This window comes from Dioscorea cayenensis, chromosome 16 (genome assembly GCF_009730915.1).
Source record: "Dioscorea cayenensis subsp. rotundata cultivar TDr96_F1 chromosome 16, TDr96_F1_v2_PseudoChromosome.rev07_lg8_w22 25.fasta, whole genome shotgun sequence".
NCBI lineage: Eukaryota > Viridiplantae > Streptophyta > Magnoliopsida > Dioscoreales > Dioscoreaceae > Dioscorea > Dioscorea cayenensis.
Window position 1 is genome coordinate 23,433,517 of NC_052486.1, and position 25,842 is coordinate 23,459,358.

The window sequence follows — 25,842 nt, forward strand, 5'->3', positions numbered from 1 at the left end:
GCTCCCTCCGTGACTCACTTGTTTCATTGAAATATTTAATTAGTTTTCACATTTTGATTTTTATGTTTGAAAATGTTCTACAGAAATTTTTATTATGTGACTCCAATTTTATCTTTAAAAAAATATTTATGCTATTATATTTTTGTCAATGTACTTTAACTCTTTATGTATCTGTATTTTATTTTTTTATTTTTTATTTTTAAAAGATGGATAAACCACTTTAATTAAAATAAAACAACAAACTATCACAACCCTCCGTGAAGAGACACAAACAAAACAACAATAATAACATACCACAAAAAGTGGTAAAACATGGGAACAACCCAAACGGAACACAGACAGCAAAGAAACAACCGACCAGCGACACCACAAAGGCGCCCACAAACCGAAAACTCCCTGAAAACTAGCCCATGCGCTGCTCCTGAGACACATCAGAAGGCAAAAACACCTATTGTCTCCTCAACATGCGGACCTAAAAAGTCAAGGCTCCGGTAAATAGTAATGATGGAATCCTTCAATTTGACTCTGGAACCCTCCCCAGCTGAAAGATAATCAAGACAAAAACAAATGAGCAATTTTAATAATGAAAGCATGTGTAGACAAGCAATGCGCATTAAACATTTTATATCATTATTATATTTGTTAAAAAAATATCTTTCATCATAATATAATTGTTAAAAAAAAACAATTTGAAGTTAAACATTTTATGGCCCAATGATATTAGTCTCACTGTATAAGGTATTGAGAAAGTTTAAAAATATCGAGTTTAAGTTTCACTAAATAGTTATAAAAAAAAATTAACTAAAATAATTAAAACATTGTTTCATTAAATCAGATTAAGATAAGTCCATGCAAGACTTACGATGAAAGTAAAACAACCCATATAAACTTGGCAAATATTTTTGATATTTTTTAATATATTGTGGAAACTATATACAAGTCTATATATAAAATATAAAACTTAATACCCGATCCAATAAACAATTGGGTTTCATATACCATCTGCTAATCTACTACCAGATCCACTACCCTCAAACCCGAATCCGCTATAAAACCAATCCAATAAACAATCGGGTTTCACTTAACATCCGCTAATCTACTACCGGATCCATATAAATTTGCCAAACATATTTTTGATATTTTTTAATATATTGTGGAAACTATATATAAGTCTATATATAAAATATCAAACTTAATACCCGATCCAATAAACAATCGGGTTTCATATACCATCCGCTAATCTACGGCCAGATCCACTACCCTCAAACCCGAATCCGCTATAAAACCAATGACTCTTACCCATCGACATCCTGCCTTGAACCCCAAGATACATCCAACGGATGATATCTGCTCTGATTTCAAATCAACGGTTCATAAATTTACACGTCATAAATATATATAAAAAAAATAAAAACCCACACCGACTTCCCACCACTTCCCCCCATAAAAAGGGCTTCTAAAACCCTACAAAGCTTCCTTTCCCTCCTCCTTCAAAACCCTACAAACCCTCATCGCCACCGCCGGAATCCATTCTCCGAGGCATTCATGGCTAGGGCTTGCACGGCGGCGGCAGCCTCGACGCTGGCCGCTGCGGTGATGGCTATGGATCGTGCTTACGCTGATGGCCCCTTCCACTTCCCCCTCTTTTCGTCACCCTCCTCGGCTTCCTCTCCAGCAGCAGCTGCTGCTCCGGAAGTACCTCCGGCGGGAGATCCTCGTCCGAAAGCGGAGGAGCCGCCTCGGGTGCGAAACGACAATCCAAGGACCACTGCTGCTGGATTCGATCCTGAAGCTTTGGTGCGCGGGGCTGAGGCTGTGAGAGAGATTGATAAGTCCCATAATGCCAAAAAGGTTTGGTTTTTTGTTTGAATTGCTAAATTTGGTGCCTTTTTTTTGTTGAAGATCAGTTTTTGGATTCTTTTGGGTAGGTTTTTGAGCTGATGATGAAGCAGGAGCAAACCAGGCAGACTGAGTTAGCGGCTAAGAAGTCTGAGTTCGAGGCGATGAGATCGCAGAATGAGACTGTAAGTTTGTTTTTCATTGTTTTAGGTTTATTTTTTTTAAAAAAAAACTTGTTATTTTATAATTCATTTTGGATGTCTAGATGTTTTTATTATTCTAATCTATTTCAGTGCTGAAGATTTCATTTCTGCTTTCAGATCCAAGTAATTCTCTCTTAATGATAAATTTTGTTGCATTGAAGTTAGAAATAGCTTTCAGTTTGGATTGCTTGTCTTTATGGAATTTGGATTGCTTGTCTTTAAAAAATACTAGTGTTAAGTGAATGTTGTTAGCATTTTCTGTCTCAATGGAGCTTAGGGCATCTGTCAAAAAGCTCTTTGCGTCTTCAAGTGATAGTTGGATCTGTGGTTATATTTGGCAAAATACAAGCTATAAGCGCTGAAATCAATACAATTCAGGGGAAAAAAATGTTACATTTCTTATCGAGAGCGTAGTGTTGCTTCCAAACTATCCTTCTATCTGACAAAGCTCTCAGGAACGTTTCTTGAGATGTGAGTGAAAATGTTAATCATGATAGGCAGAGTGTAATTTTCTTTTAGAATAGCCCCATATGAGGCAAAGCCTTTGCAAATATTTCTTGCAAGATTGTTGCTGTTTGTGATCTTCTGCAATTAACTGATCTTCAGCGATCTCTTGTCGTGACATGTTTCTGTTTTTTTGGGGTATGGCCCATTCGCTAGCTCGGATCTGGGTATAACACGCCTATCTATTATGAAGACCAGGGAAATCGCTTAAATAGTTTTGGAGTTGCATCACTATCATATGGCTCATACATGGTTTATGTTTTAATGTTTTACAGGAGAGACAACGTGTTATTTATGACGAGCAGAAAAAACTCGTTCAACAACAGGCACAAACTAAGTCCCAAATGGCTCGCTATGAGGATGAACTGGCCAGAAAGAGGATGCAGGCATGCCTCTGATCTACTTTGGTTTTTAAGATATGTTGTCCTTTAATTTGTTTTATAAGTTTTTATTTTCCTCTTTCAGGCAGACCATGAAAGTCAAAGAGCAAGGAATCAAGAGCTGGTGAAAATGCAAGAAGAGTCTGCCATCAGGCAGGAACAAACTCGCCGAGCTACTGAAGAGCAGATTCAGGCTCAGCGGAGACAGACAGAGAGGGAAAAGGCGGAGATTGAGCGTGAAACTATTAGAGTGAAGGCTTTGGCTGAAGCAGAAGGGCGTGCCCATGAAGCAAAATTAGCTGAAGATGTAAATAGAAGGATGTTAATAGAACGTGCCAATGCAGAGAGAGAAAAATGGATTTCAGCAATAAATACAACTTTTGAGCATGTGGGAGGTAGATTATGCCACACATTTGTACTGGTTAACTTTTGTAATTGATTGTTCAGAAATTGGTTGTCTTACCTGAAACTTTCAATAAGTTCTCCTATGCATCGATTATTTGGGTTCATTTTGATAGCTTATGCCTTTTTGTTCTCTCCACTGCAGGGGGATTGCGAGCAATATTAACTGATCAGAATAAGTTGGTTGTGGCAGTTGGGGGTTTGACGGCTCTCGCTGCAGGGATTTATACTACTAGGTAGTGGTGGAACATTAATCTCGCTTTCACTTGTCCACTCTTTTTATTAATTTCTTCTTTCTTATCGCATGCTATCATTGAATGGATGCTTTACGTGGAATATATGTATGTCAATGACCCACTTAAAACATGCATGCTTTGTCCATTCTCCTTTCATGCATGTGAAGCTTATGTTGCCACTCAACTCTGAGGTCAATGAAAATCAGTGTTGATCTTATTTAGACACCTTTTTATGCCTAACTAACCTATTGGCAATCAGGTCTGCTTTTGGGAATGTGTTTGGGTGCTGGCCATTACCACACAGCAGCCTAAGAGCTTTAGATTACAGTATTAAGGAAGTACAATTGATTTGGCAACCAAAGAGGATTTTTTTTTTTAAGAAATGAAAACTTCTATAAGTGTTATTGTATTGTGCATATATGTTATTGAGCATTAGATAGCAATATTTATAGTGTTACTACATAAATATATGATTGTGGTGCATTTCCATAGCTGGGTGATTATGTTCTTGAACTTGGGAAGAATGATTATGGAGAACAAAACAATTAAAGTATCATAATGGTAGGGATGTACATGCATTTTACTAATCTGTTATGTGATTCAATTATTGCTCAGTTTATTGCGGTAGGTTGTGAGGTTGTCTCCGGTCACGGATGCTTAGTGGTTTCATCACTAACTGCAATATATAAGTATATATCAATTAGCCAATCTAGTTTACTGCTGGTACTTTTGAGTTTGGTTTGAACCGCAACAGCAAATATTTACCAAAATTATATTCAAGTGTTGTTAGATAGATTTTTTTTTCAGAAAATCTTAGCATCTGATCGGTACAGATAAGCATAACTTCATATATTGATTAGAAGTGGGTCAGTGACTTACGCGGATCTTTTATCCTTTTTATCGTTGACTGTTTATAGATGTCTTGTTGTTGACATTGAACTCTAAGAATTGAAAAGAAAATAAAATTTAATTGATGATCATGATTGATTACAGGTGATATAAAGTAAATATCCATTGAGCATATCGCATGTGGGACAAATTTTATCTCTTTCCCAGGGGAGTAATGGTTCTCTAATGTTTTGCATGATTAAAAAAACATAAGAAAAACAGTTATCTTACTGTACATTGCATTTGTTTGCTGACATCTAGGTAAATTGTGGCAATTATGTAATATCTTCTGTGTCCTTTATATACAGAGAAGGCGCTAAAGTGGTCTGGGGATACGTTGACCGGATACTAGGCCAGCCATCTCTTATCAGAGAGTCATCCAGAGGAAAGTACCCATGGTCAGGGTTTCTATCTCGTGCCACGAGTTCAGTACTTAAGAAGAAAACCGAAACTAATGGTCTGGGGAAGAAGGGGAATGGTTTTGGTGATGTGATTTTAAATCCATCCTTGCAAAAGAGAATTCAACAGCTAGCTGGTGCAACTGCAAATACAAAAGCCCATCAGGCACCATTTCGTAACATGCTTTTCTATGGGCCTCCTGGGACAGGAAAAACTATGGCTGCTCGAGAACTGGCTCGGAAATCAGTATGTGATTAAAGAAAACTGCAGCTAATCAATAGCTTTCTAACTGTCATTGCATCATATCTGATTGTTATTATGATTCCAGGGACTAGACTACGCACTGATGACTGGTGGGGATGTTGCACCATTAGGTCCACAGGCAGTGACCAAGATACATCAACTATTTGACTGGGCTAAGAAATCTCGCCGGGGCTTGTTGCTTTTCATTGATGAAGCGGATGCCTTTTTGTGCGAGTAAGTTATTTCATTCATGCTTTTATTATTTAAAGTTTACTTTCTCAAAGCTAGGCCATTAAGAACCTGCTATATTTAGTGCTATTCATTCTCAAGTGATTTGCAATATCATTGTGTTCTGTTCATACCAAATAAACATTGAGATATCTTATAACCAACAGGATCTGATTTCGTAGACTATGTTCAGAATTTCTTAGTTAAGAATCTTTAGATGTTCACTTATGTTTAGAAGTGAACTGATTTCCAAGGATGCATTTGTCATGGCATTAATAGTATGTGAGAAATGTGAGGCCACACTGAACTATCTTTTATTTTATAGGCGCAACAAGACATACATGAGTGAAGCCCAACGGAGTGCTCTCAATGCTCTCCTTTTCCGCACAGGTGATCAGTCAAAAGACATTGTGCTGGCTCTTGCGACAAATAGACCTGGTGATCTCGATTCTGCTGTCGCTGACCGTATTGACGAAGTACTTGAATTCCCACTACCGGGTGAAGAGGAGCGATTCAAACTGCTAAAACTCTATCTTGACAAATACATAGCAAGGGCAGGAGAGCGAAAACCTGGTTTTCTCAGCTTCTTCAGGCAACAACCGCAGAAAATAGAGATCAAAGGCGTCACAGACGATATAATCCGGGAGGCAGCTGCTAAGACAGAAGGTTTCTCTGGCCGAGAAATCGCCAAATTGCTCGCTAGTGTACAGGCTGCCGTTTACGGAAGCAAGGACTGTGAACTCACTCCGAGTTTGTTCCGAGAAGTGGTGGATTACAAAGTTGCAGAACATCAGCAGAGGAGAAAGCTTGCTGATGCAGAGGAAGGTGCATGATATTCCTCATTGAACCTCATATCTGAATTCTAATAATATTTATTGAACTGTTCACTAAGCAGGTGAGTATCTGCTCCTCATTTTTATTTTGATGGGGTTTTTTTCTTCTTTAATTTATTTTAACTTGTAACCCCATTCCAGGGGGATTTTGTTTTGATTATAAAATTCCCAATTCACTCAACTTCTGATAAGTAATGAACTCTAAATTGATTGAATACTAACAACAGGTACATGAAATGAAAAACTTAGAAAAAGAAATACAATGCATTCACTTCAGCTTCTTCCAAAGTCTTCTTCCATCCTGAGTAAGTGAAATCTCATTTAGTAATAGAAATACAAAATTATTAAGATCAAAAGCTCTTACATATAAGATTGGAGGTTCTGGTTGAGGACATGTGATTGGTTTATCATGTTGTGGAGGTTCACTTGGGTGTTCAATTGGCCTGAACTCCATTGCAGCTCCTTCAGGAGGAGGATTGCCTGCTGCTGATGCTTCTCTTTGGTCCTTATCGATAAAAATACGAAAAGAAGTCATCGACACTAGTACTACTATTTTAGTTTAAAACCTTAGTATTTTAATAAGATAACTCATCAATGAAGAGAAAGTGAAGTGGAATACTTACATTGGAGCTTCCCATCTGTTTGTTTTCTTTGTTGTTGTTGTTGCTGCTGCTTCCCAATCTTGGGAAAACTCTCACCATCTTTTTCAAAGTTACTAGTAATTGATACGTTGAGATTAAGTAGGCAAAAGTTTTTGCTTGGGGTGGTGACGGGAACCAAGTCCACGTTGTGATGGTTGGGAGGTGAGTGTAAGATAACTATGACTAATGTTTAATTTGAGTTTCTGTTTGGCTTTGTTTACTCTATTCGATGTCCCGGGTGCGATTATTTTGAATTCAAAGTACTGTTTTGACGGCGAGGATTTCATCAAAAGATGCGTTTTCTTTGATCCTGGAAAAGGCGTGTATCTCCTGTGGATGCATGCGTTGCTTCGTTTTCACTAAATTTTGTATAACTTTTTATGTCTTTTTTTAAATTATTTTTTGAAAATTGTAATTTGTATTTTGTAATCAGTTAAGAAGTAGATTGTTTTGCTAATATAAATGACTAGGCCGCTAACTAAGGAAAGCAAGAATGCGCTCAAATCTTGGCGGAGTAAATGTGGGCGGATTTCATGCACACATAGATGCCCACACACAAATATTATTCACATTCTCACAAATGTGCATATTAATGTATATATATATATATATATTAAAAAATTTAAAAATAATTATAATTTATTTTTAATTTCAAGAATTTTGATCCTGTGAATTCGGTTTCATGGTACTACCACGAAACCAAGACACGGCTTATTCTTTGTTGTTTTTATTATATAATATAAAAATAGATTGATAATTACTTAAAAAGATCCATGCTCTTTACTTTATAAATTATTAAATCAAGCCAATCCAACTAGTGAGTCGAATCATATCTCGGTTTTATAGTAACTATCACACAGAATCAGTTCCATGAACCATCTCCCTTATTACAATTAGTTATTATCATTCGTTCTTTATTGGGTCTGGCCCATTCTGTTTTTGTTAACAATGGCCTTTTGGGCCTAAATTTCTGAAGCCTGGAAACCAATATCACGTGGTAAAAAAATCGTAATTTTTTCAAACATCGATGGCTTTTTAGAAATTGAAACCCCTTCATAAACCCTAGAAAGGATCACCATGTCGTGGTTCGCTCGCTTCCGCCGAGATGGGGAGGAAGCTCGAATCCACCGCCGGAGAAGAAGCCCTAGAAGTGGCAAATGTCAATGGCTTCGATGATCCAGAGAACAAGATCAAGAAGAAGAAGAAGAAGGACAAGGGCAACAACCTCTGCGAATCCGAGAACGGGGATGATTCGAAATCCAAGAGCAAGACGAAGCGAAAGCATAAGGATTCAAGTGAGCAATCCGATGGGAAAATCTTAAAAGAACGCGAGAAGGAGGGGAAGAAGAAGAAGAAGGATGGTGTGAATGAGTTAAAGGAGGCGGGAGAAGGGGAGAAGGTTGAGGGTGGAGTGGTTGTTACCGGGAATAAGACCAAGGATTCGAAGTATAAGGCTTTGAATTCGTTCGCGGAGTCTGGGCTCCCTGCGGAGGTTCTTGATTGCTGCAAAAGCTTCAGCAAGCCATCGCCGATTCAGTCTCATGCTTGGCCTTTCCTCTTGGATGGCAGAGATTTCATTGGGATTGCTGCCACTGGCTCCGGTACTTGATCATTTTATTTAGTTTTTTTTTTTTTTAAACTTCTTTCAGTTAAGATGCTTGGAATGTACTGATTTTCAGACTACATGCCAAAGTTTGCTTCTTTAACTTGAGGGTTCGCATTAATGGCCATTCCCAGTTTGTCAATGTTGATATACTAAGCTTATCGTTGATAGCATTGTGAAGGTATCATCATCACCATAAAAACATGTGGTGGATGATTTCCAGTTGGCATTCCTTTATTCATGTCCTTTTCTTTTAATGTGTTTCCTAAACTTTTAGCTTAGCTTTTATGGCTAGTTTGTTTGTTCCAGTTATGTATATATTTGCATGGTATGATTTTTGAATCTAGTCTTTGTTTTTTAGCGAGTTATTTGTGACTGGAAATCAGAACTTGTAGCAGTTAGTGTTTTAATAGGCTATTATACAATGGGCTCCAATTCAGGCATCTTTCTTTCCTATCCTCTTTGACAAACTTCAGTGTATGCCAATGGTAGTCATAGTGTATGCTCACAAATTTCAGGTAAAACTGTGGCATTTGGTGTACCAGCCCTTATGCATATCTTACAGAAGAAGAAAAAGAAAACATCAACTAAGGTGGTTCCTCGCTGCCTTGTCCTCTCACCTACGAGGGAACTCGCTCAGCAAGTAAGTCCTATTTGTTAGACTTGGCCTTATTTTCTGAGTAATTTATGTCTGCATCTTAAGTCTGTCATCTTTTATGATAGATTTTCTTACAATAAGCAGTTCAAGAGTTTTTTATAAATTAAAAGTTTAAACTTGAAAATCTTAGTCATGTGCCTTGTGAATGTTGGTTTGTTCTGTGTGCCTTAAACTTCCTTAAACTTCTTTATGTATATGCATGTAATTCATCTGAATTTCTTACACCTGAGTTTTTCTTACATCAAACTTCCAATTTGGCTGTAGATTGCAGATGTTTTATGTGATGCTGGGTTCTCCTTGTGGACTTGAAACAGTTTGTTTGTATGGTGGAACTTCCAAAGGACCACAGATTTCCTCTCTAAAGTCTGGAGTTGTAAGGAACCTACACATTTCTAGTGATTTCTTCCATTTATGCATAGCTTTTATTAATTGTTTTATCAGAGGATACTTGCTGCCTCTGCACTTTATATGTTTTTGGTATTGGCCCATGTCTGATTTGCCATTCTGTTTGGAATAAATATTATCTTTGGTTATTGTTTTTAATGTATTTTTTTATTATTTTTAATTTTCTTCCGTGAGAGTAAATTTCTGTTTCTTTTATTTATATCCCTAAGGCTTATATATATGTAAAATTTGCCATTTCCAACAAAAATCAAATATCTCATGATTCGAAGGATGTGATGTATGTCATGATCTTATATTTTTGGGAAATTTCATATTTGCAATTTCTATTTTCTCTTCCCATTTAATTCTTTTGAGCTCTTTTTACAATACTTGACAGGACATCGTTATTGGTACCCCTGGTCGAATGAAGGATCTAATTGAAATGGGTATTTGCAATTTAGGAGATGTGTCTTTTGTGGTAAGTGAATGGGGTGATGTTTGCCATCAAGGAATTTCTCATAATTGGCATTTAACTTAATGCCAGCTGTTGTACTATGGCTAATCAAATTTGTGGCTTGTAGGTTCTTGATGAGGCCGATCGCATGCTTGACATGGGATTTGAACCAGAAGTTCGCTCCATACTTAGTCAAACATCCTCTGGTCTGTGACTGCTGAGAATCATGTTTATTTCATAGTTCGCTCCTAAACTATGTTAACTTACTCAAGCCAATGATCGCCATTTGATGATGAATTTTTCTGGCAAAGATAATACTTGTGTTAATCATTTTTTAAGAAGTCATTGTTAATAGATTAGTCTGGCATCAAACCTCATCTCACACCCTAGATATGGTAGTGGAAAATAGTTAGATAAATGGTAATGTTGGGCCTGAATTATGCTATCTGTTGTTGGTGCAGCCCGTCAGATGGTAATGTTCAGTGCAACATGGCCTCTCGCTGTTCACCAGTTAGCACAAGAGTTTATGGATCCGGATCCGGTGAAGGTGTGTTTTCATTTTATTAACATTTTTTTAGCTTATTGTATCCACATTTTTTAGCTTATTTTTGAGCAATGAATTCAGGTGGTCATTGGGTCGGAGGACCTGGCAGCAAATCATGATGTAATGCAGATTGTTGAGGTATGCTTTTCCCCCCTCAAATCAGCTAGGTATGCTTTCTAATGTACCTTTCTTATGTGTAGGTCTTGGATGATCGATCGCGAGATGCACGCTTAGTTGCATTATTAGAAAAGTACCATCAGTCGCAGAGGTACCCTTCTCCTTTTGTGTTTGTGTGTGTGTGGCTAAATTTGAGGGCATTGTTATGAAAACCCTGATTTTGTGGATAGCTTCCTTTTGATTCTGAAACCTGTAGGATCCTTATACCATCAAGTTTTTCCATAAAAGATAAAATTGCTCGTATGGCTCTATAAATGCGGAATGTTGCTAATACACCCTTGTAAAAGTCATATTTGTTTATATGCCCACAAAATACCTCTTTATGCTTATAGACCCATTGGTTAAAGGTCACCTTAAAAATCTTGTGTTGAAACAGGTTTATTCTTGACCCTGCAGCCCACCCCCAAAAATAATAACAGTTTATTAGGGGTATATAAGTACATATGATTTTTAATTAGGGTGCAATAGCAATTGCCATTTTTATGCGAGAAAAGAACTGCCCATTTTTATGGAAGTGAAAAAGCACTGTTGAAATAGGAAGAACAGCATTTACGGTCTGAGATTCTAAATAGTTGTAGGACCTGCAAATCGGGTTTTTGAATCTGACACCTCACCTTGGAAAAAGTGTGCATGGAGAGATTCCTGAAAGGGATTTTGCCAGGAAAAAGAATGACGAATATACTTCATTTCTCTGCTTGCTGTTTATATGTTTCAATCATAATATTCTGTATTTTCTGTAATGTGAATTAACAAAATTAACCAATATGATTTTTCACTCCATCTTTACTTTGCTATATTGACTGCTACCTAATGACTTATGATGATTACTGTGACTTTTTATCAGAAACAGAGTTTTGGTTTTTGTCTTGTACAAGAAGGAAGCTGCTCGAGTTGAGACCATGCTCCAACGAAGGTATGAATTGTTAAATTTTATGAGACAAGAGACTAGATTATTTATAAACATTGACTGAATGGACCAAGTGGTCATTTATATACTAACATTTGCAAATAGTTTATTGATTTATTTAATTGAAAATCAGAACAATCTTTTGAAATAATGTTTTCTCGTCTTAAAAGAGGCTGGAAGGCTGTTTCTGTCCATGGTGACAAATCTCAACATGATCGAACTAAAGCATTGGCATTATTTAAGGAGGGGAAATGCCCTTTAATGGTAAATCATATGTGTATCTTTTCCATTGATTTCATATTACTAATGGCAGAAGAGCAGTAATTACCTGAATTGTGAGAAATGTCGGTTGGCTTCAATTAGAATTAGTTTAACATCAATATGTTTGTTTTGTCTTTTGCATCTCTTACAGATTGCTACTGATGTAGCTTCTCGGGGATTAGACATTCCTGATGTTGAAGTTGTGATCAACTATAGCTTTCCGCTAACCACTGAAGATTATGTCCATAGAATAGGGAGGACTGGACGTGCTGGAAAGAAAGGAGTCGCACATACTTTCTTCACACAGGAAAATAAGGTAGCACAAGTAGCAATGCTGTCAGGGTATCTTATTTCTATTATACTTGGACTCCTTTGCCTTGTAAGCTGTTTAAATTTCCTTTCTTTTGAAATATATAGGCCCTTGCGGGGGAACTGGTGAATGTTCTTCGAGAAGCTGGGCAGGTTGTTCCAGAAGCTCTCACTAAATTTGGAACCCATGTGAAGAAAAAGGTAATGCTGTTGCCTCTATGCCTTATATGCTTCATACATTGTTACAAATATAAATTTTGCAATATTGGTCAATATGATCATCTATGTCGGTGACAAAACTCGAGTAGTTTGATGCTTGTAGTGTAGGAAAATAGTGTCAAGGGAAAACTGCACATTAAAAATAATTATTGAGGCCTAAATTATTGCTGGTCTTGATTTCCAAATGCATTTGTAGTCCTTTATGAATGGCATTGGGCCCACTGAGTACAAATTTGGTGGGAGCAGCAAGGCTCTTGCTTGGGACTTGGATTGGAATGAAAATTCAAGTGGGTGCAATTTTGAGTATAATTCTTCAGCTTATTAATATGCCTAGTGTGAGAGCACTGTTGAACAAAATACTAGAATTCATATTACTTTCAAATGTTATCACATGTCATGCTGTTATCAACTTCTCTTTTTTATGAATAATACTGCTTTTTATTAACCTCACATCTCACATATCATCATACAGGAATCCAAACTATATGGATCTCATTTTAAAGAGATCAAGGCTGATGCTCCCAAATCCACAAAAATCACCTTTGCTAATTCTGATGATGAAGAGTGATTGATTATTAATGATTATAAGGTCTATTATTATGGCCTTATGATGATTTAATGTATTTTCTTTCTTTCTTTTTTTGGTTGGCTCTAAAAGAAATTTTTTGAGCTTTGTCTACCGACACTAAATGATACCACAATTTTAGACGTATATTATATTTCTTAAGAGCAAATTATGCTAGTCATCATCAGCAAAGTTTGTGTTTTACCCCTTGAATTAGTACTTGTATTTATTTGCATTGATATTTGTTTTGACACTGAATGTATTATGGGCTTTCATAACAAATTAAAACTTGATGAATGTTTGCACTTTTGGATCGTTTGGTTTACGGTAATATTTGATATCTGATATTGTGTACTATAGAAATATATTATTACCGTGAATTTTGTGAGATATATATATGTTCACCTAAATTTCTAAGTCATGTTTCAGCTCAAAAACAACAAAAATTCCAATTAATCAAAGTACGTATTCTTATATAATAATATGCGAATTATCAGTGCATTGTCACCTAATTTTATTTATTTAAATAAAATAACTAAAAATAATGTTTTAAAGTGAAGATAACTAGTTAAATGTTATCTCTGATGTTACTAATAAACATAATTAATTTGATTAAAGTTAAAAAAACAAAAATTCATAAAGAAAAACTTATCGGATTCGGGTCTGGAAATTATTATGAGATCCGACCCGTTAATAAGGCCTATATATATATTCATGGTAGGCGAACTACATTCTTGTTTCTCCAGCTGCGAGTGTTGTCGGAGCAGGAGCGGAGCTTGGAATGCCGATAATGGCGATCAGATCTCGTGGAAACCCTAGATCCCTGCCTCTCCGATCACAAGCTCAGGGCCATCAACACCCTCTTCAGCGAGCACATATCAAGGTATCAGCACCAAATGCCCTTGTCTTGCTCTTCTTCTTGCGTTCTTGATGCTATATTTTAGGGTTTCTCCGATCGTTAGCTCGCTGATAGCCTCGTTCTTTGTTTATTCTGTTTATGGATTGGCGGTTGTTCCAGCATTAGATCCTTGTCTGGGGGCGTTGGATTCGTTGCTATGCTGTTGAATCTTGGTACCTACTGCCAAATGGATGAAGGTACCCCCATCAAACGCCCTTCTCTTGCTCTTCTTTTTGAGTTCTTGATGTTATTTTAGGGGTTTTTAGATCTTTGTATGGGTTTTTATTTTAGGGTTTCTCCGATGTGAGATGTGTTTTTATGGTTTTATACCTTCGTTCTCTGTTTGATCTTTTCCGAAAATTGATTATTGTTCTAGCATTAAATCGTTGTTTTAGTGTATCAGATTCGTTGCAGACACTTCGTGAATCTTAGCTCATCTATGAACACTCATCCAAATGGATGCAGGTATAGCCATCATCATCCCTTTCTCTTGATCTTCTTCTAACCTTCTTGGTGTTATTCAAGGGTTTCTTCGATTGTTATAGTTTCGTCTTCTATTTGCTCTATTTCTCGATTCATGCAGTTATTGTCATATGCTTTTGAATCTTAGATACTAACGGTTGAGTCCTTTTCAACAAATTGGCGTTAACAAATTGTTAACGCCAATTTGTTGAGTCCTTTACTCCTTAGATTTTCTAGGGCATGGATGGCAAAATACATTGACCAGATGATTGATAAATGATCCCTTTGTTATCATTTGAGGATTCCTTGCAAAGTGCAAGCTATAAACTCAGGCAAATTTTGTTATTAATTTTTCATTAGGAAAAAATTAAGAAAAAAATAATGACAATGAAAATAATGATAAAAACTTTCCATACAAAGGGAAAAATTCAACCCATTATCTCCCTCTTCTTGTGGAACAACCCTGAAGTTCATTTCTAGGGTCTTTAATTTTGGATCTTAGTTCTCGATTTTGTTGTTTATACAGTTGGAATAGGTTGGGTGTGTTGGAATATTAGAGTTCTTCGCCATGAAAGATTCATAATTGCCTTTTATTTTTGTGTGGACCACTTTTAGGGAAGTTTATGGCTGGGTGTTATGGTCATCGGACAGTATGTATGTAGTGTTTGTCGCAATGTGAAAGAAACAAGATGAGGTTTGGGATCAGGAAGTTGTTATAACTTAATGTTCCATACGTCTAAGAATAGTATTACTTGGGAGTGCGCTTCTTTCTGAGTGTTTTCTGTTATATTATATCACTGGTGTTATCAAATATTATTTGTTAAACATTTTGTTTTTGTATAAAATTTCAGTATGACGTCAGTTTGATATATGTTCTAGGATTACTTGCTCAACATCTTCAGTTTGTCTAAAATTGATATAGTGTTGTTTTGTCATTGTCCTTAAGTTCGAGCACATGATCGAAACATATAATTTATGTGCAATGATTCCTTGAGTGATTCTGTGACCAAAAAACATACGGCCACATAATGTTTTTTTTTAAGTCTAAAAGGTTTTGATCACTGCTTGAATAAATGCAGAACAATGGAATTGATCAATGAAGTGCCACCAATCAATGTTGATGGCCGCATTGCAGCATGCTAAGCGGGTAAGTATGTTAGTCAGCACCTGTTTCTCATTTCATCACATTAGAAATGGAAACTTTTGAATACATATTTACAAAGCATTTTAAAAATTGATTAAAAAAATGATTTTATGTGAATTCTATTCACTTAAATATCCCCTTCACAAGCTGTAATGTAAAATTAAATGTCTTAACACATTTCACTTGAATGTCATGGTTGTTAGAATTCAATAACCTGTGAAAACATGTGTATGTAAAGGTAGTTTTGCTCTTTCAGCATTCTTGACTTTCTTCACTATTACTATATCATTGCCTTCAGGAGTTTGGAACCTCGCTTAGTCGCATGATTATTAAATAAAATGACATCTCGGTGCTGAATTTGCTTTTGTTCGTCGCACTGTATATACTTAGGCTGAGGTTACTGTGAAAGAAAAACAAAGTACTCTAGAACCATCCTTTGAAGTTGGTCATTGGAAACATCTTGAAATATGCCATGGAAGGTGGAAACACTTTGGAAATGGTCTTCTTGTTAATTTGAAAAGCATGTCATAGCGCTTCCTCGTCGATGTCATCGTTCTCGCTCTGGCAACTTGTTTTCTTTTTACCAAAGCACAATGTTTTGTTGGCATCTTATGAGACGGGCACGCATCTTAGAATGAATTGTTTGCGTCTTTGTTGCGCTTTCATAATTGCAAGACAAGCAATTTTTGCTCAAATGAACTCTAGAAGCATCATCATCAATCACAGGAGCTATCTATAGTCACACCTAAAACTGCCAATTGCTTATGTCTTTGGTTGTCTACAGAGGAGCATTTTCAGAAGCAACGAATTGAAACTTCAATTGGATCACTAGAAGGTATTTCTAAGCAGGTTTTGATAATTTTCTCCTTTGCTTTTTAGAAAGAAATTACTTTTCATCCAATAATGGTTCTCTGTTGTTTCTGCAGAGTATTTGAGTCTATCTTTATTGATTGACTAATTATGCCGTGAGAAGAAATTTTTACAAATTTCCTCGAAGCTGACTTCTTCCCAAGTAGAATACATTTTGCACTGGCTTCGATCTTTACTGAATCTCTAGCGTGATATTTATTTTGTTTGCAGCAAGGAGGAGTTTCGACTCAGTGAATTGTACAATCGAATAAAATATATTAAAAGGAAACCCATGTCGAAATAAAAACTTTCGTCCTTATATATATTATATATGTAATGTAACCCTTTCTTTGAAGCTTGATGGCCTGTTATTATCCACCTTAAGAATAAACAAAACAACGAGAAACGTAAAATTTCATCCACGCCGCTTGGTGGTCCCACACTTCATGGGCCTTAATAATGGTCGCAACGGCCCACCAGCCCATCATAATATAATCTGTAAATGAGTAGACTTGCTATTATAGCGCCGTCTTCTTATGTTTTTTTGCGCCGTCTTTTTCTATTTTAGCGCCGCCATTTTTGTGTTTTGCGCCGTCATTTCAAAATTATCGCCGCCTTTTTCATTTTTGCGCCGTCATTTTGCGTTTTGCGCCGCCTTTTTACGTTTTAGCGCCGCCATTTATTATTTTGCGTAACGATTTTCGCAGTTTCTTTTTTCCCCGTTTTCTTCTGCCACATTCGAGGTAATCGAAAATTAATTTTTAGTGATTTCGTGGGTAACGAGACCGCGTTAATTGGCCACCAGTAGACCGTCCCATGAGCCATTGTGCGAGGCTGCGAACGGGTCTTCTCAATGTCCCTTTCTGCGCCCCCCTTACTGGGCTGTTAAAATGATTTTATTTATTGAGCCATTCAGACCAAAACGGTCGGTCATAGAATGTCATCTGGACGTGGTGACCATGAGGCTTTCAGGTAACATGAGGCTTTCATCCGAATCCGCTCGGTCTTTTGTTAGACTTTATTTTATTATTACTTCTATTATCCTCATTTTTATTTTTTAAACTTGAAGATCCTTTTCATCCTGGGTTTTTATTGTATTGTCTAGTATGGTTTGTGAGTGGCATTTTCATATAAGCTTTTATTGGGTGATTTTTTCAGGTCAGTTATTTCCTACAACCACAACCAAGTAAACCATGCTCTACCCTACCATGCATAACTGTTGTACACAATATCACATCAGATACAACATATATTGTGGTATCATCCCAAAATCTCAAAATCTTTTCACTTAATTAAAGAGGGCAGTTAAAAGCTTACCACTGGCAATCAGGTTGCACCCGAGGAAAGCAAAAAATCTGGTCCTGAACAACCGTGCAAGCTCAATAATCTCAGCATCTGTGTGCGCAAAATTAGTTATTCTGCCAGCACCAGCATTCTTACTGCCAGGTTTGTTTTTCCTGCACAGCCTAGTTACAACATCTACTGTCAAACTAGTAACTGTGTTGCTGCAGGTAAGAGCTTCCAATGTGAACTTGGAAAGGGCCGGGTGCGAGGCCAACCGGTTCAGGAGAATAAGCGCTTCTCTCACTAGTGAACTTCTACAAACAAATACAAAAAAGGAAAAATTTTTATACTTCCACAAAAACCATACAAAATAGAAAGAAAAAAAAATTACCTTAGTTTGTGGAGGTCTAGGTCTTCAAAGTTCACACTATCAGCTATTTCAGCAGTATTCATACCAGATGATAATACTTGCATTATCAACTCAAGGAAATTCACTCCCTTATTTCTGCCTGAACTAATAAGGACATCAAAACCAGATTTGCCAGATGATGCTATGAATGCCAGCAAAATGATCACCTGCTTCTGATATTTCACATCCTGCAATAATCCTTCTGCTCTATCATATGGTTGACAAACAATAACTTGCAAAAAAGAATTAAAATGGAAAGGCTCTCTAAAAAGTGGATGCAGTAAGGGTAGAGACCAGAAAACAAAGAAATAGTAAAATAATATATACCAAAAGTTTTGCCATCCTACATACATCCATGTTATTTTAATGTATCCATGTGCAAAATAAATAAGAAACAAGACTAAAATCTTCCAATGCAAAAAACTGTCTCAAAATAATATCTAAAAATTCATTCAAACGTTTTCAATCGCATTTATCTTTTAGATTTATTTATCCACATGTTAAATACAATAACCACCAACAAAAAAAACTAGAGACATACTAATACCAAACATTCAACCCTTTTGGCCTACCAAAAGTTGGAACAAATCCTTACTACTTAGTTTCCTCTAATTGCCGTAAACACAAGGGGAAAGATACGTTAGATAAACATCAAATGCTATAATTGGTTGTGGGGTTACCCGAAGTTGCCCCCAAGAACACTACAAGATTACCCTATCAGCCATATTTCATAGATTTGATCATTTAAATAAATCTATGAAAATAACCCTCAAGTCCATTGGCTCAGGTCTATTGGCACCAGGTATCCCATGGCTAGAGTAAACTAGGCATGCCAAATATACACACAGACAATAAGAATTGAATGAAATTATTACAAACAGAATGAATTCCAAAAGGTCTACAGCCAGATGACATAGATACCCACAGGCAATATAGGAGTGTTTGAGAGGGAGCGCTGTAGGGTATAGCCCAGAAGATTTGATAGAATAAATTTAAAAACATGACTTTTAAAAAATGATACATTAACTACAGCAGGATTCCAAACAGACAAACATAAGGTGTAATAAATATTAGGGAAAATAACCTTGGGAAATTTACAATGGAATTCAAGTCCCTGAAGATTTCAAGATAACCAATAAGGCCAAAGGCTCCTTGCTTCTAAAATCCATACCTTTAACATCCTCATTCATGCAAAATTAACTTTTTTACCCTTTGTATTTTTGTCTTTCCCTATATTCCATCTCCTCCAACAAGCTCACCAAGGTTTGGTGAACTCATGGGACATGCTCGGCCCAGCCACAGCAAGCCAGTTCTGAGGCAAACACGGCTGGCCCCAACCTCACCCCAGCCCCGACGAGCTATTCCTTGCACACGGAATCTTGCCTGTGGTCCTAGGGTAAGCTCGCCGGAGCGCACATATGAGGTTGCAGGGGCAAGTTTGCTGGTGAGTGAGGGGGTGGTGGTGAAGAAAAATAAGGGTAATTAAGTAAATTTAAAAAAAGATATAATTAAATTTAAATTAAAAAAGATTAAAAAGTACAAGAATTTGAAATATACGTTTTCGCCAAAGGATTATTAGGTCAAGTGAAATATGGAGGACTTTGTGGTGCATTTATCTAAATACTAAAGCAGGCATATTAACTACCACAGAGGACTCCAAGCAGACAAACCTGAGGACCAGTTCTGGCTTGAACTAAAGTTCGTGCCAATCCTTCAAGAACACAGGAAATCACACCCTCCAATGCTGAGATATCCTGTGAAGTCCCGCAATTTAACATCAGCAATACCTTTGGACCTGCAATATAAAAGAACAACAAAGTAAATTTCTTAAACCACCCCATGGAATTACCTACAGGTAGAAATAGATAAGAATGAAGATGTACAGTTTAAGACAGAAAACAGAAGACGAACAGCATGCATTTGTACAAGCAAGCCTGCATCCTTCTGTAATAGCTGTGACATGCATTCCAACAATGGCAATAGACCAGTCCTACAAAAAGCAAAATCTCATTAGAATTACAAAAATCATACAAAGAACAAATAATGACCCAGACAAGCTAATTTTCATGAATAACTTACTTCTCCCTCACCACATTAGGCTCACTTTGAGACCAGATAAGATTCATGATAGAAAATGCCAAAATCTGAGCTTTCTGTTCTACTTTCCCAGAAGCAATTTGTTGCATTTTCTCAAACAATGAAATCCAATTTTCCAGAAGAAAGAATCATGCCTTTATTGGGACTCCCAGTCCCACCTCTAGTCTTACATAAATATCCCAAATCAAAATCTTCTGTGTGCAGTGGAATTCCAGATGCCATTTTTCCAATGTGCACACTTCCAAATTCATCAAAGTTTATAAGTTGAATTTTCTGCTTCATGGTTTTCTCCATATGAGTGCTGCTACTGGAACACTGTTCCATACAGATATTGTCCCTGACCAGAGTACACTGGAAAGATCATATTAAGTATATAAGCATATGAGGAATAAAAAAAAAACACATAAAAATCTACCAAAATGTAAATTGCAATTTTAGAACTATGAAGGCATTGGTGAGACAAATCATAGTTTTTTAAACAAAAAGGGCCAGGAATAACAACAAAATAATCACAAGAGATGCTACCAAGGCAATGACAAATCCACAGAAGACATCATGTGGACTGGAACAGTGAAAAACAAAATCTCTTTCCATGAGATTAATTTTAGGGAAATGATGAATGTATGGTAAGCATAAATAGGGTGATTTCAAACTAAATATCATTAAATTTCTTGATACACATCCTAATGAAGTATACTAATATGGTATTGGGTGGTTTTTGGTACCAATGAGAAATATATCTGAGATTAAAGACATACAAAAGCAAAAACTACGAAATAAATACAGACATGATACATATCACTGAAAATTAAATTATGACTACGAAATAAATACAGATGTGATAATAAACATACCCTTGAAACTTGAACTATGACCATGAAATAAGTACAGATGTCATAAGAAACATATTCCAGAAAATTGAACCATGATTGATAATATCTACCTTATGTCATATCTGGCATTGCAGGACAAAACGTGTTGCAAAACGACATACAAAATATGCAGAGAACAATGGACAAAAACAGCCTGCACATAAACAAACAAGTTAATGCAACAAAGCACAAAAAATTATAACAGAAAAAAAAAATAGCATCCTAAGGATCATTGGATTTCCTTCAAAAGAAAATTTTCATACAAAAATACTTATCATGCTGAAGAAAAGTAAACAATACAGCCTGATTGAAGTATTGATAGATTGTATACCAAGTACTCTCTTAGAGACAAAGATACAACTATCATTTGGAAAGATTTGTCATATAATGCTGGAGAAAAGTAAACAATACAATCTAATTGAAGTATTCGTAAATTGTATACCAAGTACTCGCTCAGAGACAAGATACAACTATCATCTCATGGGAAAGATATATCATAAAATACAGTTACAGAAAGCTATTACTTTGTAAGATCCATTTCCCATTGCTTGCAGGTAAACTATAAATATCACCACACAGAACAACAAAGACTTTTAAGTGAAGATAGCAAGCTATTTCATTATAAGTTACAATACCCACATTTTCAAGGTCACAAAGGTCAAGTAGAATGCTGACTAGAGCATCCAGCTGAACTACGCCCTTATGAATCTGTGAATATATATATATATATATATATAAAAAAGGAATCCCATAATATTGTTAGTTGCAAAATAAAAAAATCCATAAGTTATATGTACAGCATTTATCAAATAATTGGAAGTAATTACATTTGCAGATACATATAAAGAAAAAGGTCAAACAAATTTCCTCGTCCAAAATTATTTTCTTCCAATAAATTTAAAATTTTAAGATTATGTTCACTACCATATTTGGTAAATGAAGATCAATGATGAAAAATGCAACTTCAACACGTAACTTCCATTGATTAACCCCAAACAAATGAATATTGAGGTGCTCTAAGAGCAGCAGATCAAAAAAGAAAAGTACTAAATGAGAAAGAAAATCCAAAATCCCATGTTCCTCCATGCAATTCATGAGATAGAGAATGAAATCATTATAGATAATAAAGAAGAAAAACAGCATGAGATCACAAAACCAGAATTGTGGTCAAATTTATGAATCAGTAAAAGTTGTGATTAACTGAATGTCAAAAGAATCAAAACAGACGGCACACCTTCATTAGTACTGCATATAGGCAAGAAACCTTGGTAATCTCAGCTGGCTGATTCAAGTTCTTTCCATCATTTGATAATACATTAGAAGAAGGTTTGTCTGGCAGAGTGTCCAGAGTATTTTGAGATTCTGTACTCATGCACCTGAAGAGTACAGAAAATTCTAGCGAACATGTTATAAACAACTTTGAGACCAAACTCTGTCCAGACATTTCAGGATCTCCAGTACCCCAGATTGCACACAGCTTGCTAGAGACACCATGTGCTCCAATTTTTTCATCCTTCAATGCAGTAAGACCACAATGCTGAACAGTGTCTGTTTGGACTCCTATTTCCTTACTAGACTTCGTTTGAACAGTATTCTCATGAAAAGAATTCTCCTGCACACACAGTCAGACAATATTAATAACTTCTAAATTCACATGAAACAATGCGGGGACACCAGTTCTGCAAAACTACCTGTAAAGGGAGTCCAGTTGATGTGGTCAAACCTAGAAAATATCAAATTCACAAGCAAATTGTCAATGAATATAAGAAAAATAATAAACATATACATATATGCGAGAGAGCTTCAAGTATCCTAAGGACAAACAAATCAATAATCCAGACAATTCATCTAATATTGCATTTAGTTTATAACACGTATAAATATCAATTTCCTGCATTTTCATCTCATATTATCAAATTTTATGCATTCCTACTCAGTTTCATACGTAGGAAACGACAACTAGATCCATAATTAAGAAGCCACCAGTCAATGTATGCAAACCACAAATATAAAAGTAGGTTTAAGGTATCCTAAGAACAAATAAATTTTTTTGCTTCCACCGGTCAATACATGCAAACGCTTCCAAATCAATAATCCAAGACATTAATCTAATTTGCATGGCTTAAAACATGAATAAGTATCAACTTCATGAATTTTCATCTCACTAGAAAATCTTAAGTTTTCCTACTCAGTTTCATATTTATGAAGTGGCACCTAGATCCATAATTAAGAAGTCACAATGCTTCAAAGGACATGGTTGTTAGTGTAAAAACCTTTCCAACAATATAGGCCACAGTAAATGGACCGGATCATCTTGTATGCTGTAGGTGGAAACAAAAATTAGCATGCCATATACCTGCATCAATTACCACACGTCGCTTCAGTTCAGAGACTAAAGATGTTCCATCAGCCTGAATGGCTTCTCCTGTAGGCTCAACAGTTTTATTGACCTTCACAGAAGATCTAGTATTTTTTCTCTGCTCAGCCTGTGAAATTGCCTTGCTATACACACACACACGCAAAGAAAGACAATGATCAATTTCAGTCATATTAATCTAAAATTTTGTAATATGCAGTTTAAACCACGGCTGAATGATCCTTTTGCCTATCCTGTGGCATATTACCAAAATGAAGTAAAATGATAAGCACAATAAAAGACACAGAGACTTGAGTATCAGGTATCTGTATACAAGTTATGTTTGATGGAGGAGGACTTAACTTATGCTACAATCCACTAAAGCACTACTATATAACAGCAAACAAAAGCATGTGATTGTTGAAAAGCCATGGAGCTAATGCCCTTGACAAGGAACATGTAACAACAAAAGCCAACCTTATAATTAAAAAATTTTGAGTAAGAAAGGCCATGTAGCTCACATATTGGATTTACTCAATCGATTGATTTCAGCATCTTTAGCCTCAATTTGTGAAAAAGCAGACTTAAGTTGCTCATCCTTCTTTGATCTGTCCTTCTGGAGTTCTGCACATTCATGTTCCTACAAACCGAAAACTATTGAATCAGCGACTTTTACTTGGCAATCATAAAACATTCAAAATTGAAAATTCAACTATGTTTCAACAGGGAGGCCAAAAATGTGTACCATATGATTAAGCTGCTTGGATAGACGCCCCAATTCTCTCTGCAAATCAGTATTAAAACATAACCATAAGATTATCTATTTCAAGAAAACAATAAGACTACTATTCATGAAATCATGTACTTCTAAGTTTAACAAGTAAATGCCACAAAAATCCCGTATGATCAAGAAAATCAAATATAGGAACACAGAATAGTGAAATTATCATCAATTAGTTCCTCCGAATTATTTAGAGCCCAACTTTCTTATCTACATTGATGGGAGACCCCAAAAAGAAGATGACAATTCTTGAAAAACTCAAAGGAAATACAATCAATCAAGACAAACAACCAAACAAGAAGATTCCAAATCTTTCAAAAACCCTAAAGCTGAAAAAAAAACCTCAACCAATCAAGACAACAAGCAAACAACAAAACAAGAAGATAATGATTATTGAAAACCCATAAAAAGAATCAAGACCAATAACACTTTACAATTGATACAAGCGATCGCATTGCCGAACTTGTTCTCTCCCAATACACATCGCCATAAGGGGGAATCGTTACTCGTTGCTCAAAAGAATCTAGAGAAACAAAACAATAGAAAGTCATATAACAAAACCCTAACCTTCAGTTTCTCAACTTCTTTGGCTTCTCCATCCTTCTTGATTCGACCACCATCGCACGCGCCATTCCTCAACCCCACCCAATGCTCCACGATCTCGCAATCCTCAACCAGAACACTGGGTTGGGGTTTCTCCACGAACCTCTGAGAGAGCTCCCTGGGCGGCGAGAAACATAGATCCACACTTTCACCAACGCCATCGAAACCTAACGAAGTGAATGGTTGAGGGTTTGGTCGAAACGGCGTGGTAGGGTTTCGGAGAGGATCGGAGGACGGGAGGTTACGGGAGGAGATGGCCTCGAGCTCGACGCGGATGGCTTCATCCAAGAAGTTCTCATCCCATTCATCGATCCCATCAAGACTCATCTCCGGCGATCGTCGGCGATCGTTTCCCGGCCGATGGAAGCCGGCGTTGGGAGAGAGAACTGGAGAGTCATGAGAAGCAGGGTTTCAGGGGAGACATTTATATAGGGCTTTGGCGGTGCTCAAACACGTGCGGTGCTTTACGATTCGTGCTCTTCTTTTCAAAATAAATTATTATTATTATAATTTTGAACATTTTAAGTATTAAAACATTAAATAATTGGGTTTTTTTTTTTGCATATACGTCCCTAAAATTTTTGAATATTTAATTTAAATCATTAACTTAAATCATTCTCAAAATAATGATAATGATAATAATAATAACAATAAGAATAAGATACACCCAATATGAAAAAGATCACATAATCATCCCCGAGTTTAAAAAAAAAAATTTAGAGATATAATTATAATAAGGGAAAATTACTGTTCACCCACTAACGGGGTGTTTTTGGCAATTTTACAAACTTAAAGGGTTTTTTTGGCAATTTCCCGGAAAATTACTGTTCACCCCTCGTAATTTTCAAAACTTCCCAAAAACCCCCTCCTACTTTTTACACACCACGATGACCCTTCCAGTTAGTGTTTAACTTCCCTTTTACCCCCTACTGCTCACTTCAAATGGGTCCCATGTTGTGAAATCCCATTTTTGGCCCCGAAAATGGTGGGAAAGGAAAGCGCCAAATCACATCATGTTCAACCTTTTGAAGGGACTTTTCGCTTTGGTTTTACGATAGACAATGCCAAGGGAGTTGCATTACATCTTGTTGTTCTCCCTCATTATCATACCCGAAAATATATAAATCGGTTTCTCGAACGAAAAATGAAATTGATTTCCATCGGATTGGTCAAGTACACTTCATCTTCAAATGAGCTGTAGTCGAAAGAG

At 36.4% G+C, this 25,842-nt stretch overlaps 5 protein-coding genes across 7 annotated transcripts; 3 read left to right on the forward strand and 2 right to left on the reverse strand.

Annotated features, from left to right (window-relative positions):
• The first annotated feature begins 1,478 nt into the window (after window positions 1–1,478).
• Window positions 1,479–6,336, forward strand: LOC120279018 (ATPase family AAA domain-containing protein 3-like). The gene is made up of 8 exons (XM_039285847.1): window positions 1,479–1,851; window positions 1,929–2,024; window positions 2,822–2,932; window positions 3,012–3,321; window positions 3,474–3,564; window positions 4,761–5,097; window positions 5,180–5,328; window positions 5,648–6,336. The coding sequence occupies exons 1-8, from the start codon at window positions 1,546–1,548 to the stop codon at window positions 6,153–6,155; spliced, it is 1,908 nt and encodes a 635-aa protein (XP_039141781.1). The 5' UTR covers window positions 1,479–1,545; the 3' UTR covers window positions 6,156–6,336.
• A 1,546-nt stretch (window positions 6,337–7,882) lies between these two features.
• Window positions 7,883–13,167, forward strand: LOC120279419 (DEAD-box ATP-dependent RNA helicase 5). The gene is given in 14 exon segments (XM_039286353.1): window positions 7,883–8,397; window positions 8,918–9,042; window positions 9,322–9,345; window positions 9,347–9,430; window positions 9,839–9,919; window positions 10,023–10,101; window positions 10,357–10,442; window positions 10,521–10,577; window positions 10,640–10,707; window positions 11,461–11,529; window positions 11,694–11,787; window positions 11,936–12,100; window positions 12,202–12,294; window positions 12,785–13,167. Coding segments are annotated over 14 exon segments (1,617 nt in total). The 5' UTR covers window positions 7,883–7,901; the 3' UTR covers window positions 12,881–13,167.
• Window positions 13,168–13,613: 446 nt separating this feature from the next.
• LOC120279604 lies at window positions 13,614–16,585 on the forward strand. Its single transcript, XM_039286533.1, has 5 exons — window positions 13,614–13,760; window positions 13,876–13,972; window positions 14,171–14,240; window positions 15,317–16,216; window positions 16,308–16,585. Exons 1-4 carry the CDS (start codon window positions 13,659–13,661, stop codon window positions 15,378–15,380), a joined length of 333 nt encoding a protein of 110 aa, XP_039142467.1. The 5' UTR covers window positions 13,614–13,658; the 3' UTR covers window positions 15,381–16,216; window positions 16,308–16,585.
• Window positions 16,586–17,368: 783 nt separating this feature from the next.
• LOC120279412 (protein SENSITIVE TO UV 2-like) lies at window positions 17,369–20,134 on the reverse strand. 2 transcript variants are annotated; one of them, XM_039286342.1, is made up of 5 exons: window positions 20,003–20,134; window positions 19,777–19,913; window positions 19,594–19,718; window positions 17,906–18,111; window positions 17,369–17,828 (listed from the first exon to the last, which is right to left on the reverse strand). In XM_039286342.1, the coding sequence occupies exons 1-5, from the start codon at window positions 20,107–20,109 to the stop codon at window positions 17,519–17,521; spliced, it is 885 nt and encodes a 294-aa protein (XP_039142276.1). In that variant the 5' UTR covers window positions 20,110–20,134; the 3' UTR covers window positions 17,369–17,518. The 2 variants fall into 2 exon arrangements, with proteins under 2 accessions (XP_039142276.1, XP_039142277.1); XM_039286343.1 differs by having other exon boundaries at window positions 17,372–17,828; window positions 19,807–19,913.
• On the reverse strand, window positions 20,088–25,018 carry LOC120279411 (protein SENSITIVE TO UV 2-like). 2 transcript variants are annotated; one of them, XM_039286339.1, is made up of 9 exons: window positions 24,597–25,018; window positions 23,994–24,032; window positions 23,770–23,888; window positions 23,249–23,394; window positions 22,584–22,615; window positions 22,127–22,504; window positions 21,532–21,600; window positions 20,964–21,046; window positions 20,088–20,357 (listed from the first exon to the last, which is right to left on the reverse strand). In XM_039286339.1, exons 1-9 carry the CDS (start codon window positions 24,957–24,959, stop codon window positions 20,114–20,116), a joined length of 1,473 nt encoding a protein of 490 aa, XP_039142273.1. In that variant the 5' UTR covers window positions 24,960–25,018; the 3' UTR covers window positions 20,088–20,113. The 2 variants fall into 2 exon arrangements, with proteins under 2 accessions (XP_039142273.1, XP_039142275.1); XM_039286341.1 differs by having other exon boundaries at window positions 20,185–20,371.
• Window positions 25,019–25,842: the final 824 nt, after the last annotated feature.

Bases quoted from the DNA above. Each gene is read 5' to 3' on its own strand.
- LOC120279018 (XM_039285847.1), top strand. From the start codon at position 1,546: ATGGCTAGGGCTTGCACGGCGGCGGCAGCCTCGACGCTGGCCGCTGCG. The intron at 3,322-3,473 runs GTAGATTATGCC...TCTCCACTGCAG, and splicing joins AACTTTTGAGCATGTGGGAG to GGGGATTGCGAGCAATATTA. The intron at 3,565-4,760 runs GTAGTGGTGGAA...CTTTATATACAG, and splicing joins GCAGGGATTTATACTACTAG to AGAAGGCGCTAAAGTGGTCT.
- LOC120279604 (XM_039286533.1), top strand. From the start codon at position 13,659: ATGCCGATAATGGCGATCAGATCTCGTGGAAACCCTAGATCCCTGCCT. The intron at 13,761-13,875 runs GTATCAGCACCA...TTATTCTGTTTA, and splicing joins TTCAGCGAGCACATATCAAG to TGGATTGGCGGTTGTTCCAG. The intron at 14,241-15,316 runs GTATAGCCATCA...GAATAAATGCAG, and splicing joins ACTCATCCAAATGGATGCAG to AACAATGGAATTGATCAATG.
- LOC120279412 (XM_039286342.1), bottom strand. From the start codon at position 20,109: ATGCAACAAATTGCTTCTGGGAAAGTAGAACAGAAAGCTCAGATTTTG. The intron at 19,914-20,002 runs GTAAGTTATTCA...TGCTTTTTGTAG, and splicing joins CCTAATGTGGTGAGGGAGAA to GACTGGTCTATTGCCATTGT. The intron at 17,829-17,905 runs GTAATTTTTTTT...ATTTGTTTGTAG, and splicing joins CTAGACCTCCACAAACTAAG to AAGTTCACTAGTGAGAGAAG.
- LOC120279411 (XM_039286339.1), bottom strand. From the start codon at position 24,959: ATGAGTCTTGATGGGATCGATGAATGGGATGAGAACTTCTTGGATGAA. The intron at 23,889-23,993 runs GTACACATTTTT...TTCGGTTTGTAG, and splicing joins CCAAGCAGCTTAATCATATG to GAACATGAATGTGCAGAACT. The intron at 23,395-23,769 runs GTGAGCTACATG...GTGTGTGTATAG, and splicing joins CGATTGAGTAAATCCAATAT to CAAGGCAATTTCACAGGCTG.